Source organism: Elephantulus edwardii, unplaced genomic scaffold, assembly GCF_000299155.1.
Source record: "Elephantulus edwardii isolate Elephantulus edwardi_28Jun2011 unplaced genomic scaffold, EleEdw1.0 scaffold00008, whole genome shotgun sequence".
NCBI classification, from domain to species: Eukaryota; Metazoa; Chordata; class Mammalia; order Macroscelidea; family Macroscelididae; genus Elephantulus; species Elephantulus edwardii.
In genome coordinates this window covers 32453502-32472711 of record NW_006399758.1, presented here as the reverse complement: position 1 = coordinate 32472711, position 19210 = coordinate 32453502, and the positions used below count along the sequence as shown (strand labels likewise).

The window sequence follows — 19210 nt, the reverse complement described above, 5'->3', positions numbered from 1 at the left end:
AATAATAAAAAAAATGTCAGTTTTCTCATGATACTAATATTCATACGAAATGTGAATTTTCTTGTAATTCTTAATGCTTTGTTGTTGTTGTGGATTGCCAAGTCAGAATCAAAATATACGTGATGTTCCAGGTTTTTGGAGGTAATGAATGGCATAGGTGCAGACTATCTAACACTCCAGTGGAGCAGCTTTGCAACACAACTTCTAACCACCAGGCCACCGGAGCTCCCTCTAGCCACCAAGTATTTCCAAATCATTTCAAAGGGTGATTTAATATTCTCCATAAAATGTAAAGTAAAATTAATTTCAAATTAATAAATTTCCTATGTTGTTATTTGGTGCACAAGCACAACTCATAGTGACCCTATAAACAAAAGACTTGAACCTTGTTTAGCATATTGAAAAATAAAGGGAAGAGTATAAAGGAAATGCATACTATTGTGTCCTAAATTCTCCAACAGTTAGGAATAATTGAGACAAATACTTTTTTGGATCCACTAATTTTCAAACTGCCATTTTGCTATTAAAAAAAATTTACACTTACGGTTTTTAATTTTCTAATGGTTTCAGTTTGATCATCTATGATTTTGCTCTTAATTCTTAAAGCATCACAATCACGTTCATTTGTCTTTCGAAGAGATTCATTCTCTCTACATAAACTTTCAATTTTAGCCTCTAAATTTCCATAATTTTGGGCCATAGAAGCTCCTAAGAAACAAACAATAGTAACAGACTTTAGATGTTCTGTATGTTATAAAAATATAATTTAACAACACACAACAATTTAAAAAATCCAAAACCTAAACAACAAAGAAACAAAAGATATGTGTGGTTTCAAAGGTTTATCATTTAAAATGTCTCTCCTAGTCAATGATTTACTGTTTATTTTGTGCTAAAGTATTTATCGTTTTAAGGAGAGAAGATTATGAAGTGGCATACAACCCTTCAAGAGGCGTATATCAGCTGGTGAGAATTCTCTTTTAGGGAGGCCCAGTTTCCAGCAGTACTGCAACTGATAGTCTACAACCCTCGTCAGTCTCTGCAAAACCGGCCTGCATATCTACAGTCACGTGAGGGGTCTGAGCCTCCGGGAGAACTTCCAGCGAACCACTAAACCCAAGTGACATAGAGGAGTTAGAAAAGTGAATGAAGGACAGACTGCTGATGTTGGAAATCATGGAGTTAAACAGCAGATCAAACATTTGAGATACTGTCGACTTCACACTTCATTGAAACTGATCTGCTACTAAAGTTAGCAGAACAAATTAAGAATACAAATGCTACTATATAATATGATATAAAACATACAAGATTATAAAAATCTTTTAAAGTTTTGTGACTACTGAATAAAATTAAAAACCAAAAAAAGGCAATAATCAATTGGTTATGTTATACTGTTATTCTTTCGAAGCAGGAGTGGCATCCACTTCCTAAACAACATGCCTCTGGAAACTCTATGAACTTTGAGAAATGGTAGTTATACAAAGACTTCAGGTCTTTTTCGTATGGTCACTATAGTCGTGCTCGACTTGACAGCAATCACCAACAAAAATACTATTCTAGGGAGCTCTGGTGGCCTAGTGACAAGAAGCTGTGCTGCAATCCTAAAGGCATATGGTTTAAGGCCACCAGCTGCTCCACAGGAGAAGGATGGGCAATCTCCCTCGATGTGATTAACTGCCTCTGAAAACCTGCCAAAGGGTCAGTTCTGCGTCAGTTTTAACTCTGTGGTACACAGCAACAAAAACTCATATAATATGGACCGGACAAATGAAGAATGCTTATACTAAATTAGGGTCAACATCTATAATTTTAAAAGTACATATGAATGCCTTAAAACACTGTAAATCTCTTGGCTTTATTATAATTGGAAGGATGCTTACATGATATTCCTTCCTATACTATTTTACACTTCTGCATACAAAATACAGTAAATGTTACAAATACTTGAAGGAAAAAATAAAGGAAATTCTCTATAATGCAGTTTTAAAGAAAAAGAAATAATTTGAAATTACTACATGAGAAATATTTAAATTAATTTAATTACAGTTTTGTAAAGGTATACTTAATTCAGAAAAGAGGTCAAATTATAGTGCAAAGAAACCTACAGAAGAATAAGGAGCATAACTTCTTGATTCCTATAATAAATTACTTTCCACTATCAGAAGGATTTCATTCCTATTCGATTGACAAATATTTTACTTAATCTTTCCGATCAAGAGCTGCCATCTTCAGAAAAATCTTCCTTGGTTTCTCTGTGCGTAAGTAAGCCTCCTTCCTTCACTCTCTAATAATGAAAATTATTGGCTTATAAAGATAATAGGCTATTTTCCATTGAAAAGGAGAATTTTACCTTGTTGTGCCAGCTCATGTCCCCACACTTTCCTTTCTGTCCGTAAGCCATGAATTAGTGATTCCTTGGCAGCTAGCTCAGAAATAAGCTGGACTTTTTCTTGCTTGAGAAGTTCTATTTGAATACTCTTCTGTTTGTCATCTTCAATTAAAAGTTCAAGAGTGTTCATTTGATTCTGTATATGCCCCCCAAAAGTGAAAAGTAAATAATAGGAATTATTATATTAAATGCTAGTGTTCTACTTCATGAGAAAATAATATTATTTAAATATAGTGCAAATTTGCCAAATTATGCATCAGAAAGGTTTTTTATTAATTTTAATTAAAGTTACTTAGGGTTTCCAGTCATTCATTGTTGCACTTTTCTCCCTTCCCCCAATTCCCTACCCCCCCAATTCACTTTCTCCTTGAAAAGAAAAAGAAAAAAACTCTTTCATTGTTATGCAATCCCTCCTAGAAAGTTTTAATTATATTAAATAAGGAAGGAATAAAATAAAAAACAAAACCACAAACAAGCTTTAAGGGGTTATCCCTTGAAATCTTATGCCAATACCGTGAAAGAACTCCATATTTCTTATCAAGCATTTGTATCAATAGTGTAAATGTCTTTTTCAGAAAGGATGTTATCTGATGCAGTAATGCTAATGTAAAAAATGGTCACAAAGCAACTCTGGTGGCCTAGTCCTAAGAATCTGCACTGCAATCCCAAAGGCACACAGTTCAAAACCATCAACTATTTTGCAGAAGAAGAATGGACAATCTCCTCCTGTACAATTATTGCCTTTGAAAACTCACTTGAGGGTCAGTTTCAAATCGATGGCACACAATAACATGCTACAGTATAACAAATGTTTTAAAAAAATGTTGACAAAGCAATAAAGGCATTATTTTTAAAATTAAGCAGCACAGTATATCCAAAACCAAAACCCATTACCACAAAATTAACATTTACTTCTCAACATTAAATCATTTGAGTATTACCTTCATAACCTTTGTTCTATTATTTTAGAAAACCTGGTATCTATTTCTGTTTCTTGAAATTAATTATTTTACTTAAGAACTATTTTAGTGTGATCAGTACTGTAAAGCAATAGGTTTACTTGTTAAATTTGTTCACAGATATAATGATATATATTAACTAGTTATCATTTAAAAGTTAATTTTATGTGCTCTTAAAATCCTAAGACATTTGGAGAAAATGACATAAAAAGTTAAAAAGGATCTAGAAGAATACAAAGTCTTACTTGTAAATTTGCTGCTGTTTCTTGTTTTGATTTGGACACTTCTTCAAGCTTTGTTTTTTGCTCTTTCACCATTGAGGTCAGATCTTTAATTAAAGAGGAAGACTCATTTTCTTTCCGTTGAGCCCAAACAAGAGCATGTTTGCTCTTTGCTAATTCAGTTGCAATATTTTCAAAGCCATCTTTAACCTACATTTCAAAATTTCATTATAAATAACATGTATTTAAGTATTTGGAAAATACCTGTTTTGGGAAAGAAATTATTTCTTTCCATTTTGGAAGCATCAGCAAAAGTATAAAAATGTATGGGTAACTGACTGACTCCAGCCATTCTTAATTCAAATGTAGCCATAAACAAATGTGCTTGACTATGTTCCAATAAACTTTATTTATAAAAACAGGAAGTGGGTCAGATTTGGCACATAGGGCCTTACCCTATCAACCCATGATCCATAGTAATTGCAAGGAACATTAAGTTTTCAATTTTCTATTTCAGTGCTCCCATTACTTCATCATTTATGATCTTAAGTTATGCAATAGTAATTATTTAAGCAAGGCACTAAGGTTTTAAAAATCTAAGTAATGCTATAAGGTCACATAGCCAATAAATAAAATAAATTAATAAAATAAAGAAAAATAAAAAGCCAGGATTTTAAAATTAGTCTTCTCATCAAATGGTATCTTGCTGATTCTGTTTTCAATAAACAGATGGCAATTCTTACATCTTTAAATCTTTTTGCTTCAACTGTTAAGGCAATGCGGAATTCATCTTCTAAATCCATGTACTGCTGAATTAACATGTCAATTTTTTCTTGGTATCCTTTTATATCTTGTTCATGTTTGCTCTCTTGTTTGGCTATTTCTTTAGCTAAAGCATTGCGGAATTCCGATTCACTAAAAAACTCCCTTGTTTCAAGCTCTTTCCTGGAATAAGAAACAAACCAACCAAAAAAATCACAGGATGCTGTCACCTGAAATGAAAAATTTTAGTGGTCTTTAAAGATCTTAATTATTTTGGATTCCCTATTCTGAATTTAAGATCAGCTCTTCACTTTTAAACACAAAAACTGAAGCAAAGGATAAACGTAGAACAAGAAAGTTCTATTTGACTGTGCATTCAATGTTGATGGGGATAAATGGAGGATGTCAAATCTCAGCTTCACCAAAACAGTTCAGAATCACTCTATGGCTTCTGAATTTTTTTAGATTTATTTGCCAAAGTTGTCTTGCTTCATTTCATCACTTTCTTTGGCTGAGTGTCTTTAATAATCAATCATTTTAACTGGTGTTTGGTTAATAAAAAAGTCAGTTAAAGTATGAAATTATTTACCAACCTTTGATATAAGGCCAGTGTTTTCTATTAAATGTGTGTTCCTTCTTAGGAGTTTTCCATAGCTCAAACCACTAATACAGAATTTATTATTTTCAGTTTCGTTTCTTTAAAATGGAAATTAAGACACTTGCAAAGCACACTAAGTACAAAATCCTAAGTCTTAGTGATTATATCCCTCTTAATGATTGTCTCACTCATATGTACTATGAAAGAGACTTTCCCAAAGCATTAAAATTAAATTTATAAGCTGAAAGTGTAACTTATGTAAGTACAAAACAAGTCTGAAAACAAATACGATCCACCCATAGCAATGACATGATTCAACATCTGATTAAGCAGTAAGTAGTAATTAACATAAACTGTTCAAATTACTGTGCACTCTAAAGAGAACAGGTCAATAAACCCATGTAGGTTTAGCATGTGGGACAAACCTACCTTACTGGTTCCCCGCATGCCCATACCATTAAATTTTCACTAGAACACAGACAGCCACACTTATCTGTTTAAATATCATCTGTAGCCGTTTTTATTCTAGAGTAGAAGATAGGGAGCTCTAGTGGCCTAGGGGCAAGAAGCTACACTGCAATCTCAAAGGCCGTCTGGGGCCAAAAACTGCTCTGTGGCAGAAGGATGGGCATTTTTCTCCCATGCAATTAAACACACTGCCTCTGAAAACCCACCAGAAGGTCAGTTATGAGTCAGTTCAGTTGTTGTTTAATAACTGAAGATTTAAGTATGGCCTTCAAAAACCTAAAATATTTATTGTTTGGCCCTTTACAGAAGGACTTTAACCTTTGTTTCATAGGGATGGGGAAAAAAAATGGTCAATTTAACAAATACTTATGCAGAAATCATTTAAAGTGATTTTTTTTTTTTCTAAATTCAATAATCACTTTTTGGTTGGGTCTGGAGACAGGGAAAGTAAGTTTCACCAAATCAAAAGATTGAAAACAAAACTGACAAGTTTATCTATTTATCATTTATCTTTAGGCTACTAGTTCTTGCTCTAGGGAGGATTCTGATGTACACATAACTATTTCCCATGAGCTAATTCTGTGAGACTTAACCACAATAGATTTTTAGGTTGCAGAGGGGGGAAAAAATCCTAGTATTCTGGTCTATATTTATAAATATCACTATTTTTTCTGATATATTTAATTTACCTATGTTCTTGTTCTTTCAATGCAAAAAGTTCATGAAGCTGTTGCATTTTTTCCTTTTCTTGATGAAGTGAAGCTCTGAGTAAGTTTATTTCTCGATTAGCAGCTGAAGTTTTGAGCTCTACTTCTTGAATAAGTCTTCTCTGAGTAAAATACACATAAAGTTTTTTTTTAAATCCTTAGTGCTTCTTTTAAATAGCAATTATCAAAAGAAAGGTGCCCTCTACTAATGACTCCAACTAGTGACTATTGCTTTTTAAAGTTTAACAAATTAATGCCACATAAACCCATAACTTTATAGCCATTAAATGTACTATTAACTGCTGCTTACCTATATGAGAAGTACCTAGTAAAAATTTCACTCCAAAAGCAGGAAATAATTTAGAGTACTCTAAAGAGACATTTAAACTAGCTCTCTCTGAAAACAGCCATTTCTATGAACACTCAAACACCAGTAGTTTTATCCAACAAGTTCAACTCTTTTTTTAAAATGCACCCTCTGACACACTTGCCTTCACTATGTTTTATACAATCATTCCCATACAGTGTGTTTTATAAAATCAATTACCATTGGGCTATGCCCACCATTACTCGGTCTTCTTAGCATCCTTTAGGTTTACTATGATGGTATAATTTATGCCAAGATAGAAAATATAAATTTGTGTTAACCCATATGGCATTAAAATAGAAATACCTGTGCTGCTTGCTGATAAAGTTTTTGCCTTTCCAATTTCTCTAGTGCTTTTTCCAGGGTTCTTAAGTCTCTAATGTGGCCCTCTTGTTGATCTCTTGCTTTAAGTAATTCAATAGTTAGTTTTTTAATTTCACTCTGGAGGGTGTGAACCATAACTTCAAGTTGTACTTTGGAATTTCTCTCTTTAAAAATAATTTCCTTTAGCCTAAAGTAGAAATCAAATGTAGCTTTATGAAGATTTATCAGACATAAATAATATAAATTTTACTTTAAAAATGATGAAATGTTTGAAGTGTATTTCAAATTCCAAGTAAAAAATTGTTGGAAAACAATTTCCCCCATCACTGAAATTAATTTTGGTGCCAAAAGTCTACATAAATTAATGAAATTTTATCTAACATGACCTTTAAAACTTTACTAAATATCTAATTTGTTTCAGTTATTGTACTAAGTATGGACTTGAAAACAATAAATAAGATATAGTTTCTGCTTTCAAGAAATTCATTATAGAGGGGAGGGAACAGACAGAGATACCTTTATAAAGCCATGTGACACTAGTGCTAAATGAGTAACTATCTTGAAGTCAATTTTGATGAGTATTGAGCCTAGTTTTGCATTGACATCTGTGATTTCAATAAAAAAGATTTAACTAGCTAAAGTGAAAAAGAAGAAGTTACTGGATCACACAGAAATTTAGAAAAGGACAATACAGTGCAATGCAATTCCTATAGCCTTTCTGGTCCTGGAGTGTAGCTGGCCTTGTGACTGGTCTCCTTCACTCAATTTGCAGGAACTGGTTGGTTTACGAGATGGAAAAGTGTTCTGTCAAACCACAGGACTGCAAAAGGAGACTGCTTGCTCCCTTTGTAGTTCTGCTAGGAGTTGGCGGGTAGGGTGGGTGGGCACAATCTGAATTTGATAGCTGCCAATCCCACAAAAGTTTGTAGAAGAAAGAGAGAATGTAAAATCCAAGAAAAACTTGGAAAAAAAGTGTTTTGGACTGTGGGTTCCTGACGGAGGAATCTCCTAAAAGAGCTGTGATAATAAGGTGAAGGCCTGTAAAATCAAAGATGGCAAGAAGGCCCAAAAGGTGCCTAACAGCAAAACCAGCTTTGAGAGTCCTGGAAGAGGTCTAGCAGCAGAAAGAGCCTGAACAATAGAGAACTGTCTGCAGTTTTCCAGAAAGAACTAGGAGTATAAAGACTTGGAGTGTCTCTGCTCCCAGGACTATCTCTGGTTGGCAAACTTTATCTAGTGAGCTGTATCCTGTTATTTCAAAGCTGCATTCTGTTTTCAGTCATACAATAATTGTGGAATTAATTTTTCAATATAACTTTTTTAGCCATTGAATCTGACTTGACTATGTGGATGGGCAGGAATATGCGAATAGGGTGTGTTAGCCTATCTGCAAGAGGATTGGCTTTCTCACCATTTCACAAGGAGATTGCCCAATATCACTGATCCACAAGAGATTTTTGGCTAGTCTTGCCAATAAACTGAGCAGCTCCAGTAGCAAACTGGACCTTTCTCACCAGCGAAGAAGAGAAGTAGCAAGAGAATGGAGGACACCCTTCAGGACCAGGTGATGCACCAGTTACACCTATGGCAGCAGCAGCCATAGCCAAAGCAGAAGACCAGAGAGACTTGACATGACCATAGCCAAAGCAGAGGACCAGAGATGGAGCTGGCTGCTACTTCTCAACAGACAGAATCAGAGATAAACTAAGAGTCTTTGCCCAAGTTTGTTGGACAATTCAGGGGTGAGGGAGAGCCAATATTGTCAGGACTGAAAACTTTGTGACACTGTTCTAAAGCCATGAGTCTCAAGGCTGAGGTGCCTGGGCGCACATTACAGAAGCTATCCTGACTCTATTCTGCTACTCATCCTCATTATAACCTTTTGACCTCCCCAACATGGTTCAGGGTGATGAGCTATCTTATCAGATTTTAGACCCAGCAAAACAGTGAGATTAGTGTTAAGATGAGTAGAAAGAGGTACAGGAACATGGCAGACATGTGTGACCTCATGCATACTGGTTGTGTTGTTGATGCTATTGACAGGAACAGTTCCCCATTGTGACATAGCTGAAAGGAGAGTGTAAGACAGTGGTGTGAGGAAGAAAGATTATGGTTGGTATAGCAGCTCAGAAAAGTTGGAAATCTAGGATATATTTAATGTTTGCCTCAAAATAACAAGCCTGAAAAATCCTTGTTGACTGCAGTCAAGTCGAGCATGACTCATAGTGACTCTATGGACAAAAGGCCTGTAGACTTTCTATAATTATTGTTATTTATAAAAGTTCATAGAGTTTCCAGAGGCATGTTGTTTAGGAAGTGGATGCCACTCCTGCTTCCAAATTCATGAAACTGTCTGGATGGGGTAGCACTGTCTAAAGAGGAGAAAACGTGACACAGAGGTACAAGGTCATGAGTGTCAATCACAGAGAGAGGGAATGAGAATAACACAGCTCTTCACCACCTCAGCACAGAAAGCTGATGAAGAGCCTGTAACCCAGCCCTAGGGTGCCACAACAACAGCAAGGACTTGTTTGTTGACTCACAGTCTCACTGTCGTGGTACTGAGAATGGGGTTTATCAGGGAAGTAAGTTGGAGAGTGGAGGAGACAAAGATTATCCCAATACAAATCCAGATTTTAGCCCAAGTTCCAAGTCATAATTCCTAAATTAGTCCAGGGTCTGGTTTCAGTTCAGCAGTCAAATCCAAATCATCCAGCAAGGTTTGCCTCAGAGCAGTTGTAAGTTAGTTTCTCCTTTAAGCATCCAGCAAGAACAGCAAAAACCTTTAACTATGGTCATTTTCTCAGCACTCCTTTGCTTAAACCTCACCACAGTTTCTCCACAGCCATGCCACAATCTCTACCACCAGGGTCTCATTCTTACCAGGGTCTTGCTTCAGTTTCCCTCAAGTTTTGCCACCATAAGTCTTGCTGTCCTCTAGTCTTGCTGCCCAGTGTGGGAAGCACTCTTTCTCTTATACTAGTCCCACAGCTGCTGCTGATTTGTAAGACTATTTGTCTGCAGTTAAGGTAGCTGGGGACCAGACAGTGCTAACAGCAAAGGCTAAAACAACCAACTTTTAGGTTAACACCACAAGCACCATTCTGAGGGCATGAGCATAATTAGGACTTTTCATTTCTAGTTTTCTGTATGATGGCTTCAGTTTTTCTGGCTGCAGGGGTTTGTTTTTAGAATGTGAGTGAAGGAAAGTGTTTATATGCATGTAGGGTGGGGGAAAAGTGCTGCTGAGCTAAAATTCTGTTAAGGCTCTAATTAGCACAATTAGCATAGAAAGGCTTTCCACACTGCATGAACTGACCTCTTTGCCTAAGGCATCATGAGTTAACCAGCTTGGATATGAAGCCCTCTTCCTGATCAAATATAGGCAAAAAGACAGTTTATAATGCAATTTAAGCTTAGTGGTTGAATAGAGGGTCCTGAATAGCAAAGACAGAACCACTATAAAGTGTGTCTCTTAAAATTTCTAAACCATATTTGAAGGAATTTTATAATCTATAAATATATATAATATAGTCACTTCCAATTCATGTCCTCATTAGCTCTCCTATTCTTGAAGAGTCATTTCCAAAGAAGTCTTCTCTCTCAACCCCATAATGGTATGTGATCTAGAAGAGTTTTGGGTTTTATTCTGTGGATTATGTGGAAGATGGGGCAGAAAAGCTACAGACAAGGAGAACAGAGTAATCATCCAAGCAAGAGATCAACTATAAGTGATCCTTCAGTGGGTTTCTAAGATTGTAAATTGCCAATCTTTCCCCTACCAGCAAGAGATAGAGGCTATAAAAAAAAGATAAAAAGAGTAAAGTTAACAGTTTTGGCATACTGAGGAGATATGTTTGAAATACTTTAAGAAACAGAATAAAACATACAGCAACACTAACTGGCTATGTGACATGACAAATAGATTCCTACCTTTGGCAGCTATAAAAACTGATCAACTTTTGTTCCAGATTCTCATAATATCTATATTGTTCGTATTTCTGACATCTCCCATTTGAAAGCAAGTACTCTGAGAGCTCAAATAAATATAATCTGAATCCTTAGCTTATATAAAAAGCTAATGATCACAATAAACTGTGGCTGACTCTGAGAAGAATGGGAATTGCAGAACATTTGCTTATGCGAAACCTATTCTTGGACCAGGAGGCAATCATCAGAACAGAGCAAGCAGACACTGCAGGGCTCAAAATCAGAAAGGGTATACACCAGGGATGTAGTCTGTCTCCATATTTTTTCAATCTAGATGCAGAACAGATCATCCAGGAGACTGGGTTCTATGAGGAGGAATTTGGTAAAAGGACTGGAGGAAGATACATCAACAACTTGAGTAATGCAGATGACATAACCCTGCTGAAACTGAGGACCTGAAGCGCTTGCTGCAGAAGGTCAAGGACTACTGCAGCCTTCGATGTGGACTGAAGCTCAACATCAAGAAAGCAAAGATTCTCACCACTAGGCTGATTGGCAGCATTAGGACAGATGGTGTAGAGATTGAGATTGTTAACAGCTTTAGTTTGCTTGGCTCCACAGTCAACACTCTTGGCACCAGTATCCAGGAAATCAAGAGACAAATGGCATTGGGGAAGTTGCCTGTCAGAGACTTCTCCAAAGTACTGAAGAGCAATGATGTCAGTCTGGAGACTAAGGTGTGTCTGATCCAAGCCACAGTCTTTGCAATTGCTTGCTATGTGTCAGAGAGCTGGACAATAACATGGTATGATAGAAAGAGAATCAATGCCTTTAAGCTATGGTACTGGAGAAGAGTGTTATATATACCATGGACTGCCAGGAGAACAAACAGGATCATTCTAGAGAGAGTGAAGCCAGGATCCTCCTTAGAGGCAAGATTCTGAGGCTTTGTAAGACATACTTTGGGCATGTTGCAAAGAGGGTCCCGACCTTGGAGAGGGACATGCTTAGAAGGATAAAGGGATGGACAAAGAGAGGAAGGAAACTGATGAGATGGACTGATTCAGCGACTAGGGTAATGGGGGTAGGTGTGTCAGAGACAGTAGAGTTGGCACAGGATAGGGCTGTTGTACTTAGGGTCACAATGAGTCGCAAGTGACTTGACTGCACATAACAACAACAACAACAACAATGAAGCATTAACTCTCTTAATAAACTTAATTTAAATCAAACCAGAACCCTGTATATTGTATCTGATCACACTACAGTTAATTTCACTAAGGCAAGCTTAAACTTTTAGTTCTAGGGTCAGTAATCTGTAATCTTTGTGCTGAAACATAGTTTCTCCTTACCTGTCTGTAGTAAGAAGAGCCAGGCTATGAACATCTTTATTTTCTTTTGCATGCTTATGCAGTTCACTAATATAATCAATAAGTTTCTTTTCTGTTTGTTGAGCTTTCCATCTCCTCTCTCGCTCTTGGTCTAGCTGTTCAACAAGGCACTGAAAGAAAACAACACTGCTGTGTGAACTGACAAAAGTTAGATTTTCAAATCCCTCCATTTTCTCATTTATAATATAGAAAGAATTAGTATTTCAAAAGGCTATTGTTACGTTTTAAATGAATGCAAGGAAAACATAAAACAGTATCCAGCACATAATAATCATTCAATACATGGTTAGCTGCTATTAATATTGTTGTCATAACAATCATTTCTCCTGTTTAAGTTTCCATATTTGAGAATGGACGTAGCCAATAAGCATACAAAGTGTGAATATTTTAAAAAGAAGTTCTATTACATAAAAGTAGAAAACATTATAACTCAAAAATATAACTAGTACTTGAACAAGTAAAATGTGGGCAAATTAATAAAAAACACAACATAACAAAGAAACTTGCATTAAGACTTACCACAAAATGAGAACTGCTAAAATAAAACTGAAGATTTTTAAAGTCTAAAAAACCCTTGAAATTATATACAAATTTGTTTATGTGAAACTGTGGAGGAGATCTATAGAGTTCCTTAAAAGTTTAAAGTGTTCTGGGGTCCCCAAAAGTTAAGTACTGCAACTTTAATAAATAAGAATTTGAAAAGTTACCAATATATACCTTTAAAGGCAAAACAGACTCCAGGTTTTATTGAGCATCATCTTTTATCCCCTCATCAAACGAGAAAAGATAAAAAAAGCAAGACTAATAAGTTACTCAACATCCCATTACAAAAATAAGCCTTTCATTCATATAAATTTTTCTTTTCTTTCACTATAAAAAAATGAAATCTAAAGGTTTTCTGTATTTAATTTCTGTTTATTATTTAAAAGAGAGCTAATCTTAGAGAAAAATCCATATAACATGATTTTAAATAGCTCTCAAATATTGTGTACCTAAGCAAAGAGAATAAATGAAAGTTTAATTCTTTCAAAAATTATAGAAAATAGTAACACAGTACAAAGTGTAGATCTGAGAGGAATTCCATTCCAGTAAAATTATGGGTATTTTTTTTCATTACTGAAACATGTATAATTTCTCTGGGATTAATTCCAAATTTAAAACCAAGACTGTTCATAGTATATTTTTCCAACCTCCTAATTCATACCCGATAAGTGGTGTCTTCTGAGCTACTTTTGTCCATTTTAATTATTTCAGTCTTTTGTTCTTCCGGTTCTGTTACTGTATTAGAATTCACGAATGATGCTCTTATATATAAGTCTTTAAAGTACGGTGGTTTTATTTTACGATTACAACTGCAAAGGATAAAACAGGAAAGAAGAGTATTTATAGAACCTTTCTCTAACATTGACATTTGTAATTGGATTGAATAACATTTTTTTAATTATTTTTTTTTATTTTATATTTTTTTTGTGTGTGTGTGTGTGTACCGTCAAATCAGATCTGACTGGTACAGGAGGAGATTGTCCCTCCTTTTCTCGGCAGAGCATCTGGTGGATTCGAACCGTGTGCCTCTGGGATTGTAGTTGCAGCTCCTTGCCACTAGGCCACCAGAGCTCCCCTTGAATAACATTTTTAAGAGTACTCAAAACAAAACAAAAAAATGGTGACTTAAAAATTAAGAATTTTATAATAATTACTTTGTTAGCTGATGAATAAGATCCTCAAGTTTTAAAAACAGGTAAATATTCTGAAACTGACAACATACAGTAGATATGCTATACAGTACATCTCATTGATGGTCTTCCTCTCTTTCGCTGTCCTTCCGCCCTTCCTAGAATGATGTCTCTCTCCAAGGACTAGTCCCTCCTTGCAGAGCTTAGGTACTATAATTTTACCACAGAGAGATGGATCTTCTCAAATGAATTTATATAAATGTACTGACTAAGAACCAGGAAAATGAAAAGTAAAATCTTTTATCTTAAGTAAAGTCTGCTGTCAGAGATCTCTCTAAAGTACTGAAGATCAATGATCTTCAAAGATCAATCTGTAGACTAAGGTGCACCTGATACAAGCCATGATCTTTGTAATCATTTGCTATGAATCAGAGAGCTGGATAATGCGTAGGGATGATAAAAGGAGAATCGATGCCTGTGAGCTGTGGTGCCAGAGAAGAGTATTGAATGTACCATGGACTGCTAAAAGAACAGTTTCTTCCTAGAAAGAGTGAAACCAGGCTGTTCCTTGGAGGCAAGGATTCTGAAGCTTCTTTATCTGACATACTTTGGGCATGTTGCAAGGAGAAACTAGTCCTTGGAGAGGGATGTTATTCTTGGGAAGGTGAGGGACAGACAGCACAGGAGAGGAAGATCCTTGATGAGATAAATTGATTCTGTCACTGGGGAAATAAGGGTAGGTGTGTCAGAGACAGTGAGATTGGCACAGGATAGAGCAGTGTTTAGGGCTGTTGTACATAGGGTTATTATGAGTCGCAGGCGACTCAACAGCACATAACAGCAACAACAACATGTATTGTCATGAGTTAACTTTTAGGAAGACATTGTACTATTAACTTCTGACAGTTTGCCTTATTTGAACTTCTAAAACCACGTCAGATACCTTACAAAAGAGCCATTTTTATTGTGGTGCTTAATAGTTTGAGTAGTTTTAGAATAACATGGGATTTTTGATCTTCGAGAAATTTTTCTGTTGATTTCTTTTCTGTTTCCACAGTCACTTTCAGATGTCACATCAGTGTCTCTTTTTGGTCTAAAGTCTTTCTCAGGAACATTATCTGTTAAAGACTTTGATGTCTAGAATGAAAAACAAAACAGAAGCATAAAGTTTGTTAAAAAGCTCATTTCAATATTAAGAAAAGTTTAAAAATGTCTATTTTCTGAAATATCATGATCTATTACAAGATTAAAGAGTTCTAGAACTTGATGTTCAAAATGAAGACAGGAGAATTCAGCTTCTGGTATGAACAAGTAAGCTCTTTACCAGGTTGACCATATCACAGAGAATAAATTAAAAGGCTGGAAAAATACAAACCTGACCAAATCAGAGCCATCTGAAGGCCCTAATGTATAAGCGCAATGAGGCTTATTGTAGGAGAAAGTTGTCACTGGGAAAAAAATGGGCCAGAATTGGGTGTTATTTTTGTTTTTATGGTTTTTAACCTGAGGGACTATTATAATCGGTATTATGCAGGGAGCCTCAGGGAGAGAGCAGTTAGTCCACTAGACGATAGAAAAGAACTGAGATTTGCAGTGCTGCCTATGAGACAAATGTACAGTTTGAGACAAATCAAGTTAAATGCTTACTAAAATAGACATTCTGACTCTTAAAACTCCAATTCTCTACAACATAACATTTAAAATGTTCAGGATACAATCTACAATTTCTGACCAAATGAAGAATCAAGAAGATAAGTCCCCTTTCTAAGAGAAAAGGCAATCACTAGAAACCAAATTCAGTAGGGCTCCAGTAAGTGGTGAAATAAGTGGAGAGCTTTAATACAGTCATACTGTACTAGATTACACAGTGGGTAAAGTGCTCGACAGCTGACTTAAGGGTTGGTGGCCCAAATACATCACTGCTGTATGGGAAATGATGAAGCAGAATGCTTCTGTAAAGATTTACATACTTGGAAACCTTTGGGGCAGGTTCGACTCGGTCTTATAGGGTCACAATGAGTTTAAGCAACTTGACAGCATTGGGTTTGGTTTTAGTTATGGTCAATAAAGAAAAATGTTTCGTATATAAAAGGTAACAGAAAATTCAGCAAAGAAATGAAAGATATAGAAATAGAAACTGTTAATAGAATCTTGGGAGCTCTGGTGATCTAGGGGTAAGAAGATGAGCTGCAATCCCAAAGACATGCAGTTCAAATCCACCAGATGCTCCTCGGGGGATAGATGGGCAATCACCTCCCATACAAACTTGTTTTTGTTGTTAGGGGAAATGAAGTCGTACACAACTGATAATGACCCTATGAACAGCCCACCTGAAGCCTGCCCTATTCTGTTGCCATCCTCATAATTTCTGAAACACTCAAGCCCACTGCTGAAGTCACTGTGGCAATCTATCTTATTGGGGCTCTTCTTATTTTTCACTGACCTCCCATCTTTTCAAGCATGATGTTTCTCTTCTATGAACAGTGTCATCTAGCTACATGTCTGAAGTAGAAAATACAAACTTTTGCTATCTTAGGCTCTAAGAAGCACTCTGGCTGCATTTTCTCTAAGACACATGTTTGTTCTTTTGGTAGTCCATGGGATACTCAGTACACCACAGACACCAATATTTTTCTGTCACTCTTATTCACTGTCCAGCTCTCTGATTCAGAGCAGGTGATGGAGAAGATCATAGCCTGAACTAGATGCACCGTTGTCTTCAAACTGACATCACTGCTCTTTAACTTTCTGTACATGTCTCTGACAGCAGACTTGCCCAATGCAATATGTCTCCTGATTTCCTAACTGCTAGTACCAACGATGCTAATTGGTGATCCAAGAAAGATGAAATCATTGATAACTTCAATGCTTTCTCCATCTATCATAATATTGATTATATTGGTCCTGTGGTAAAGACCTTTGTTTTCTTGATATTGAGATGTAATCCATACTGGAAGATAAAGTCTTTGATCTTGTGCAGCAAGTGTTTCATATCTTCATTGTCAGCAAGCAAAGTTGCATCATTTGCCTAATGCAGGTTGTTGTTAATGCGTCTTCCTCCAATTCTAATACCACCTTCTTCCTCAGAGTCTGGCTTCTCAAATTATTTGCTTAGTATACAAACTGAATAGGTATGGAGAAAGGATAAAACTCTGATGCACATCTTTCTTAATTTTAAACCATGTACTGTTCCCTTGCTTTGTTTGGACAGTACCTTCTTGGTCTAGGTATAGATTTAGTAATTAGCACAATTTCAGTGTATTGGGATTCCCATTCTTCTCAATGTTAGCCATAATTTGTTATGATCCACATAGTTAAGTGCTTTTATATAGTATATAAAAACACAAATAGACATTCTATTGGTCTTCATTGCCTTCAGCCAGGGTCCATCTGACATCTGTAATGCTATCCCTGAGACCATGGCCTCTTCTAGTGCCAGCCTGAACTTCTGGTAGTTCCCTATCAATGTAATGCACTAACCATTTTTGAATGATCTTCAAAAACATTTTGCTTGCATGAGATATTAATGATATTATTTGATAACTTCTGCATTCTGTTGGATTACCTTTTTTGAGAATGGGGATAATATGGCTCTCTTTCAGTCAGTTGGCCTGCTAGCTGTCTTCCAAATTTCCTAGCACAAATTGGTGAGCACATCCATAGTTGTATTTGTTAGCTGAAATATATGAACTAGTATTCCATCAATTCCCAGAGCCTTATTTTTTTGCTAATGTCTTCAGTGCAGCTTCAACTTCATCCTTCATTATCACTGGCTCTTGTTTATATACATACATCCTTAAATTTTTCAATGTCAATTAATTATTTTGGGTAGAGTGTCTTTTTTTCCTCCATCTTCTTTTGATGCTTCCTGGATCATTCAAGATTGTGTACATAGCATCTCTCTGTATTACAACTCAAGGCTTGAATATGTTTTTTAATTCTTTCAACTTGAGAAATGCTGAGTAAAATCTTCCCTATTCTCTGCCTCCAGCTCTCTACACATTTTGTTATAATATTTTGCTTTGTCTTCACAAGCTGCCCTCTGAAATCTTCTTTTAAGCTCTTTAATTCAGCATCTCTTCCTCTTGTTTTGACTTCGCGACACTAATGCAATTTTCAATCTCTTCTGACAGCCATTTTGGTTTTTCCTTTCTCCTCCTTCTTTGTAATGACCTTTTGTTCTTTTCATGAATGATATCTTTGAGGTCCTGACCCAGTTCCTCTGGTCCTCAACCACTGGTGTTCAATGCCTTAAATCTGTTCCTCTGTAAACCCAGAAAGGGTCAGCTACGAGTTGGTTGCCACTCGATGACAAACAACAGCAGCGACAGTAAATTACAATGCTAGAAGTAAAAATAACTAGTTTGGGCAGAAATGAGGTGATAAAATAGGAAGTTAACTTGAACACAGTTCAAATGGAAATTATTCAACATGGAGAATACAGAACAAATGTTATAAAAATGAAGAGATACTCAGGAAATTGTGGGCTAATATCTAAAGGTCTACCATATCTACAATTAGTTTCTGAAGAAGAGAAAATGAGACAGAAGAAATAACAGGAGAAACCATAGATCCAAATTTCCCAAATGTGGGGAAGACATAAATTCACAGATTCAAGAAGCTTAATGAGATCCCAAGTAGGACAAACAAGAAATTAAAAAAAACAAACAAACCAACCAAAAAACCCCAACAAAAACCCCCAAGCTTTACTTAGGTCAATACAGCCAAACTGCTGAAAACCAAAGATAAAAATGTTTAAACCAGATAGAAAAAACATCTGAATTAATGCCAACTTTGCATTCAAATCAAGACCAGGAGTTAGTATTAAAAGAAAGAAATTATCCATCGAGAACTCTAAATGCAGTGAAATAATCTTCAAGAATCCTTCATATAAATACAATGTTTTTGGGAGACATGTACTACAAGATTTACTAAAGGAAATTCTGGCTACTAGCTCCAGTTGAAGGAAAGTAATACCAGTCGGAAACTAGAAATCTATGGAAAAATAAAAAGTATGGTATAAGATTAAGGTTCAGATAAACAATGACTTTAATATTTCTTTGTAATGCATAAAGTTATTGAAAATATTGTTAAAATACCAATATGTAGATTAAAATTAAATTCTACAAAAATAATCAATAGAAGGCAGGAAAGGAAGAGAAATAAACAAGACAAAACAGAAACAACAGAGTGGTAAATACAAAGTCACTTTCACAAATTAAAAGTAAAAAACACAAATCTAGTTAATAACAACATAATAATTTGTATGGTTAAGTCTTTATGGAGAAGTATACTGATGTATGTAATTTATCCTGAAATTGTCATAAACTAAGATAATCTGGTAGATTGATAAATGATGAAATAAAAGTAGCACAGTGTTAATGGCATAAGTGGTGCATATAATGGTTTTGAGAAAAT

The 19210-nt window shown here is 35.6% G+C and overlaps 1 protein-coding gene across 1 annotated transcript in view; it reads right to left on the bottom strand.

The window, feature by feature from the left end:
- LRRCC1 (leucine rich repeat and coiled-coil centrosomal protein 1) overlaps positions 1-19210 on the bottom strand; it is a 55196-nt gene that overhangs the window by 13856 nt on the left and 22130 nt on the right. Inside the window, exons 7-15 of the mRNA XM_006880509.1 lie at positions 14736-14929; positions 13324-13471; positions 12081-12229; positions 6781-6985; positions 6090-6229; positions 4316-4517; positions 3597-3782; positions 2354-2528; positions 545-708 (exon numbers count right to left, since the gene is read on the bottom strand). Coding sequence (XP_006880571.1) covers positions 545-708; positions 2354-2528; positions 3597-3782; positions 4316-4517; positions 6090-6229; positions 6781-6985; positions 12081-12229; positions 13324-13471; positions 14736-14929 — 1563 coding nt within the window. The remainder of the gene's footprint in view (positions 1-544; positions 709-2353; positions 2529-3596; positions 3783-4315; positions 4518-6089; positions 6230-6780; positions 6986-12080; positions 12230-13323; positions 13472-14735; positions 14930-19210) is intronic.